The 7,600-nt window shown below is 60.5% G+C and overlaps 1 protein-coding gene across 2 annotated transcripts in view; it reads right to left on the bottom strand.

Moving 5' to 3' along the window:
* Nucleotides 1–7,186, bottom strand: part of SEMA6B (semaphorin 6B) — an 85,632-nt gene extending 78,446 nt beyond the window's left edge. Inside the window, exon 1 of one of the 2 annotated variants that reach the window (XM_075123345.1) lies at nt 6,587–7,186. In XM_075123345.1, the coding sequence (XP_074979446.1) occupies nt 6,587–6,852 (266 nt within the window). In that variant the 5' untranslated portion in view covers nt 6,853–7,186. The remainder of the gene's footprint in view (nt 1–6,586) is intronic. The other variant, XM_048831099.2, reaches the window with a different exon arrangement.
* Nucleotides 7,187–7,600: the final 414 nt, after the last annotated feature.

Raw genomic sequence — 7,600 nt, forward strand, 5'->3', positions numbered from 1 at the left:
CTGGCGTAAACGGACATAGCTCCATTAACCTCAACGGGGCCCCATTGTTCGAGAGTTTCCTTTCAGGCCCCGATTCAGGGCAGCACTTAAGCAGGAGCATAACTTTAGGGATGCCGCAGATTCCCCGGCGCTTGCAGCCTTTCGATCCAGCCCTGCTTGGCTTTCCAAAAGACAAGCTCTAGCTCAGCCCGAAGTTCTGGGCTTTGACTGATGCAGGAATCGCCAGGGGATGTTCTCTGGCTGGTGTGAACGCAGGCGGCTTGGGCTAGATCCACACGATGGTCCCTTTTGGCGGGAAAAAAATCTATGCTCTCCCATTGATTTCAATCTCCTGGGAATTCCAGGAGTGCATAAGCACTGCCCTGAACAGGGGCCTTAGATTGTGCAGGGATTGTCTCTTCTGTGTCTGTACGGCGCCTTGCACAATCGGGGAATTTGGTCATGCCCATCAGATAAACATTCACAACTAGTAATAAAATTACCCCTCAGCACCTTAAACTGGATTGCAGTGGGAGCAGCCTTCCCCACGACCCCAACCAGGAAAGAATTTGTCGGCCATTGCTAGGAGTAACTCACGGATCCTGCCCCAAGAGAAAAGCACCACGCATCCCCTTCCCTGCATTACAGCAGGGCACACAAGCATGGAGTCATTCAGCCTTGCTTCTGAATTGCCTGCCTGCGGGAGGTGTGAGGCTTCGGGCTGGTTTACTTGCTCGGGGTTTGAATTCATTAATTTCCCATTGTTTATCTGAACGGCAGGGCGGAACAAAAACGTATTTACAAGCGGCTCCCTGGCTGACATGGGATCCAGGCTCCAGGCAGCGTGGGTGTAGGAGAAAAGACCAGTCCTCTTTCCAGCTTCTAGGATGCAGCTCCTGTGGGCTCCGGGCAAGGCAACCGGGCCCATGGCAGCTTCCACCCGGATCCCAAGCCAGAGGAGCTGCAGCACCAGGGTAATAAACCGCTTCTTGGAGTTTAACAGCCGGGCCTTGAAAATACCTGGAGCAAATGAGAGCTTCCCCCTGGCTCATGGGAGCAGCCCTTCCTCCCCCAAATTGACCCAGTTGCTTCAGTGAGGCCCTGGCTTGCAGGATCAGGCCCTGCAACCAAGCAGAGAGCTTGTGCAACACTCCCCTGGGCACTCGGGAGGCGCACGATGAGCGGTCGATCTTTCAAAAACAAGTTCCCCTGGGTTCTCCACCCACTCCCCTCAACAAAGTGGGGTGAAACTAGGACCTCTCCAGGCCAGCGAGTGCTGGGGGCAGCATCAGCAGGTCTCCCCCCTTTGTGCTCCCCAGCCCCTGTGGCCAGATTTACAGTGACCTCCTGAGCAGGTGCCCTGGGGACAAAGGGGCTCCACGCACCCCCTTTGCCTCCCAAGGAGAGGTGATCGTCGCTGGAGTGGCTGAATGCCTCCCCCCTCCAGCTCATCCATGCAGGGCCAGCCACGAGTGAGCGGGCAATCGATATAGGAGACAGACACATGCTAGATTAGACCGAGGGGAAGGTATGGGGCTGCAAGAGTGACAGAGTCAGAGGGGGTGAACAGAGACAGACCAGAGGGGCACGTGCCAGGAGGGTAGATGTGTGCAGCAAAATTCGACAGCCGCCAAGCGGAACGCTGGGAAGTTTCTCGGGTTTCTCTGAGAAACCAGCCCCGCCCCCCCATCCCCCTTGGAAGGAAAGCCTCAGCATCAGATCCCCAAGCTCCCTTTCCAAGTAGATCACGTCTGGCCGAGAAGCCTGCCAACTCTTGCAACACCACATACTAAAGAGCCCCTCCCCACCCCTCCGGCCCCCATTCTGCGCACCACTCACACAAAGGCCAGAGCCACAGAAGGAACAAAGTGGCCAAACAGGAAGGTGGGCAGAGATCTTCGACACTTCATTAATAAAATACTCCCCATGCTAGCTGCAGGGGACAGCCCCTCCAAGCAAGATCTTGCTCCTTTTCAGTGACCTCAACTCCCACGGCCCCCAGGGCGATCCTGGATTGTCCAAGCCACCTCTAGAGGGCGACAGAGTCTCACTGGAGGTTTGCTTATGGCAGCCGGTTGCAGTCAGTAACAAAGGGCCCTGTGCTGCCCAGCGACAAGGTCACAAGCTCTCTCCTCGAGCCCTCCCTTCCCCAAGGACCGACAGCCTCAGCGTGAAGGCGGAAGCAGGAGGCACGTGTTGATCACTAGTGACCCCCGGGCGCTGCCGATGGCCGGCAGGGGAGTTCAATCCTCCTGCCCAACAGTAGGAAACGGAGTTCGAGAGCGACCCAGGTCAGCAGCCTGCTCAGCCCGGTTAGTCCCCGGTTAGTCTGGCTCAGAAGCAGCGTCCATAAGCCAGCGGGGTTGGGTCTAGGTGGGAATGGCGCACTCGAGGCTGGGTTCCCGCAAAGCGGCCAGCTTCTTTATGGCCAGAGCGGGTGAAAAATGGGTCTGAAAGCGCCATAAAACACACACACACACACACACACACACGGTGACCTTTCCGAACGGCCAGCAAAGCTGCAGGGATAAAACAACCCGTGCAGCCGGTCTGCAAACATTGCCGTTAAGGATCGGCCCAAACCGCAGCAGGCTACGAACCCTGCAACGACCCGCTCCCCAAAAGCCACTGACCCCGAACCCGGGCGAGATCCTGGTCACAGAACGGCACAAAGCCCAGCGGCACCACCCAAGGCGGGGTCTGCGGTGACTGTGGTCACAGCACACAAGCTTGAAACCACCTGCTCAGCTGGGAGCTGGTACCCTCGGCGCGCGGAGCCAGGGCAAAGTTTCCCAGCTGCCTTCAGTAAAGTGCTGCCTTTGCAGGGGCGGGGCAGGGAAGGGGAATCCATCCCTCCTTCCCCCCCCCACCATCTTTTCCCAGCCCCAAACCCCTATAAACACCGCCAGTTCTCCCCCTCTCCATAGCAACCCAATGAATACTGCCCCCTACCTCACGATGCCCCCCGAAATATTCCCCTCTATTTCCTCCTTTCCATAATCTCCTGCCCCCCCCCCATCTTCTCTCTTATGAGGCAGCCTTCCCCATGGTGCTGCTACCCCACGGCACAGCCCTCCCGCCCTCCAGCACATGACTCGCCACCGCCCAGACGCCACCTGCACGCTGCAAAAGAATCCGGAGCGGCAGCTAAGACAACTTGGGAGCCCCCTGGCTCTGACCCCTTGATGGATCGACCACTGGCAGAGCCCTGGGTTTGGCTATTCCAGGGGGGTGGCATCCCACCCATCAGAATGGAGCGAAATTCGGGGGCAGGCTGTGGGCCAGCGTCCCTCCACAAAGGAGGACAACTGCATCCATGTTACATCCACACAGCCCCGCATCACTCAGCAAAGGGGCAGCCTGCCTCCCCCCCGCACCCCCGCACGGTGCACGCTCCATAGGAAGGCCCGATCCGGCGGGCAGCTGCTGAGCACCCTCGCTGACTTCAACGGGGCCGGAGAGTGCTCTGCACCTGGCAGGACTGGGCCCCTCATTCACAAACACAGCCCTGCCCGATTTCAAATTAAAAGCACAAAAGAAAAAACAAGCACACCAATGTTCTCAAGACCCACCCTCCACCCCCAATTGCACCAGCTGCAGGTGAAGGGCCCATGCTTATCCTTTAAACGGATAGTGCCGGCATCATGGCAGCGACTGGGTGCTACGCAGTTGAAAATCTGCCCCCTAGCGTCATGTAGTCCATGCCCTACATTTAGGTTCAAAATACTAGATGATGGGGCTGAGGGGTGTGTGAAAGAGATTTAGACGGCACTGATTTTATTAGCATTAAACACTATTTATTCCGATGATCGTACCAATGAAGACTGAGTATTGGAGCCCTGCGTTCCCCTTACAGCACGGGCAACTCCCAACGCCACAGGACAGGAACCAGAGGTGAAATGGACAATGGGTTAAGATTATTCATTATTATTCACGGGGCAGGCTACAGCGTGAGCTCTCAACAGCCAGCAGAGCACCCGTTTCACTCCATCTCCAGCAGCCGAAGGGTCTGGCCCAGAAAGTGAAACTAAGTGAAGACCTTGGAAAAGGGGACAGGCCAGCACCAAAGCCAGGCCTGTATTTGCTTGTATGATGTCCTCTCCCAATCTCTCGGCAGAACTCTTACCAGTGACGCAGATCAGAAAAGTTTTGTTCTGATGGAATTTTCACCCGGACAGCGTCCTTGCCCAGCACTGTTATTCATCATCCGTTAATAACACTTTGCTGGACGAAAAGGGCCTCTGGAGGAGCAATCTCAAGGGGCTTTGGTATCATTAGCAGCTAGGTAAAGTGAGGCAGTGTGAGCTAGTGGACAGCCCATGGGGTGATGGCTCAGGAGACCTGGGCTCTCGGCTCTGTGACCTTGGGCAGTCGTCCCGTGCCTCAGTTTCCCCTCCTGCCCTTGTCCATTTAGACTGTAAACTCACAGGTTCAGGGACTGTGTCTGTACAGAACCTAGCACAAGAAGGGCCTGATCTCAGCAGAGACCCCTAGACGCTCTCATTATACCAACAGCCCCATTCTACAGACAAGCAGACTGAGGTGCAGAGAAGGGACATGACAGGGCCACAGTCATGCAGAGAGAACAATGACAGAGCTGGGAACAGAACCTAGGTCCCCCCACTTCCCCATTCGGGGTGCTGCACTGACCCACTGGGCCATGCTGCCTCCCGGCACGCTCCGGGCTGTACGGCACTCCGGAGATCCCAAGTGCTAACGAACCTGCACAGAGATGAGCAATCACCTTCTTGCTCCAGGCCAGATTCCACTTCCCGCTGCTACGATGGGCTCAGGGCACTGGCATGGAGCACCGGACAGCCTGCCCCACTTTCCCATCCCCAAGCCAACCGCTCCTGCTCCCTGGGAGACTGAAAGGGAGACGGGAGAGCCTTGTCTGCGAGGCAGAGCCGACGTGCTCCGTGCGAGCCCCAGACGGGAGAGTGGATGCACTGATAGGCCCTGCCGCTCCAATGCCCGGGGTGGCTCCAGATTCCATGGCTGTGTCTCTATAGATTCCACATGATGTGGGAGGCTGGGTGCGCGTTTAGGGAAGGGGGAGGCAGGCAGTCTCTGCACAGGGAGCTGGGATACTGCCCCAGGTGCTTAGCAGGCAAAGCCCTGTCCTCAGCCACATGCCAGGCGGCACTCAGGTCCCTGCCCCTGTCCCCCACCCCTGGCAGTGACTGTCCCCAAAGCAGAAAACAGGAGGGGCTCAACATTAGCACAGACGTCAGGCCAACTGGAAACCAGCCAGGAGGATCTCAGGGGGCCCGATCCTGCGCTGAGCACCTTCGTCTCTCAGAGCCCTTATCCAGCACTTTGCAGGATGGGCCCCCTGGATAGGAGCAGGAACACAGGTGGGCTATCTTTAGCGTGACCAGCGTCAGGGGAACAGGGGTTTCACAGGACCGGGTGAGGGTGGTTGATGCCCAGCACGGAACCATGAAGTGCCTAGTGGAGTGACGTCTAGCAAGGCTCTCTCTCGAGCCGGGCTCCCCACTGCTGAACCCCCATCCCTGGAAATCGCAGGGCCCAGCCCCCGCATTTAAAAGTATTAAACTCCCCTGGTGCCCTGCTGTTTTCTCCTTTCCTGCCAATAACCTTATTCCTCAAGCAGAAATGTCATAAACCAGGACCCACAGCCCAGCAGACACCTTCCCTGCAGCTGCAGGGTCCAGAGGCCACCCAGCACCCGGAGGCAGAGGGAACCCACATGGGGGGGAAGGCTCCGTTCCCCAGCCTCCGCCCCTCATCCGAGGGCAGGGCCAACCTTTCAGGCCATGGCAAACCTCAGATCCTCGCACGGCTCCCCGGGGAGGGGTCAGTGTCACCCTTTCTGCCCCACCCCGTCTCTATGCCAGGGCCCCCGGCAGCCCTCCCCAGCCCACCCGTGTGCTGGATTCTGGGCGGTTCAGCTCCCTGTGCCCGGTCCCCAGGCGGGGTCTGCGCCCTGCTCCACCCCAGACAGGTTCTGCCTGACAGTGGGGGCTGCACCCCAGGTGAAGGGCAGGTCCCGTCCTGCCCCCTCGCCCCCCAGGCGGTTACCAAGGGGCTTGGGGCTGGACAAAACAAACCCAGGCAGCCACTCGGCTACCTCGTTCACCTTGCCCCCCATCCAGCCCCCTGTAGAACAGCTCCAGCTGGGGGGGGGGTCCTCGCCGCTCCTGCCCCTCCCCCTTTGTAACAGACCCCCCCCCCGGCGGTACCCACCAGCTGCTGGGAAATGCCAGCTCCCCGGGAGGGGGGGTAGAGCCAGTGACCCTTCAAGGTTCCCTTCGGCATTGGAGCCCGTAACAAAAGCTCGCTGCAGGCTCTTCTGTGTGTCCCCCCCCCGCCCCCCGGCTCGGATGGGGAAGGCAGGGGCTGCTCACCGACTACACAAAGGCACGTTGCTGCCCTGGCAGGGGATAACCCCCCCCCCCACGACTGAAATCGACACCCCCCCCGCACCACCACCACGCACCCCCTGCCCTGGGCTGCTCCCGCAGCCCCCCACAAGCGGACGATCGCCGGCCGAGAGCCGCAAAGTTTGCAGGGCTCCCAGGGGAAAAGCCCCCCCCGGCCGAGGCAATGCCCCCCGCTCCCCGGCAGCGCCCGGCGCCCTCACCTACCGTGCCGGCGGCTCCCCGGGAGCCAGGCTGGGGCTGTCTGCAGCGGGCAACTCCGAGCGGCTCTTTCCTTTAAGGGGCGGCGCTCCTCCTTCTCCCCCTCACACCTGTCCCTGCCTCGCACCCGCCTGGCATCCTGGCCACGCACCCAGCTCGGGAGCCAGGGCGCAGAGACACACACCAGGCAGGCGGGTAGGGACGGGGGGGTCCCCCCTGACAGATCCCCCCCCCCGGTGCAATGCAGCTCCCCACCAGCTGTGTGCATGCAAACCCCGGCAGCTTCTTCTCCAGCACCCCCACCCCCGGCAGGGGAACAGCGCTGGGGGGCTGGGAACAGCTGCAGCCAGGGGCTCCTGCGAGGGGGGGGGGCTAGCTCGCTGGACGGAGGAGGGCTCCTGCTACCTCCCCCCCACCCCACCCCTCCCCTCCCTGCTGCCTTTGTCAGCCTGCTGGGGGGGGGGGAGGGCTAGCGGGGGGCGGAGAGCGGGTCTCGTCCCCCCTCTCTCCAGGCGCTGGCTCTATCTGCTGGCTCCGTCTCCTGCGTTATCAGGAGCGCGCACATTGCAGGCTGCATCTCCCCTCCGCCGCAGCTCCAGCCTGCACCCAGCCCGCCGGGCTCCCGGCAAGAGCAGGGCTGGATTCCGGCGCTTCCGGCAGGAGCCGGATCGCGAGGGGGACCCGCTTGGCGTGGGGGGCAGAGAGGCTCCGAGCGGGCGGGGGGAGGATTTGAAGGCCGGTTGCCAGGGGGAGGCTCGTTCCTGGCCAGCCCAGGGGTGGGTTGGTTTGAGGCCACAGAGGCGAGGTCTCCACTTGCCAGCCCAGCCCACCTTGGCCAAGCCACTGCCCCGCTCCGTGCCTCAGTTTCCCCCATCTGCAGCATCAGGAGCACTCTTTCTTTGCCCATCCCCGCCCCCTGGACTGTAAGCTCTTCGGGCCAGGGGCCGCCTCCGACTCTGTATGCACAATGGGGACACAATCGCAGCCCTCGGTACTCCTCCTAGGTCTTTGTGGTA

Source organism: Caretta caretta, chromosome 25, assembly GCF_965140235.1.
Source record: "Caretta caretta isolate rCarCar2 chromosome 25, rCarCar1.hap1, whole genome shotgun sequence".
NCBI lineage: Eukaryota > Metazoa > Chordata > Testudines > Cheloniidae > Caretta > Caretta caretta.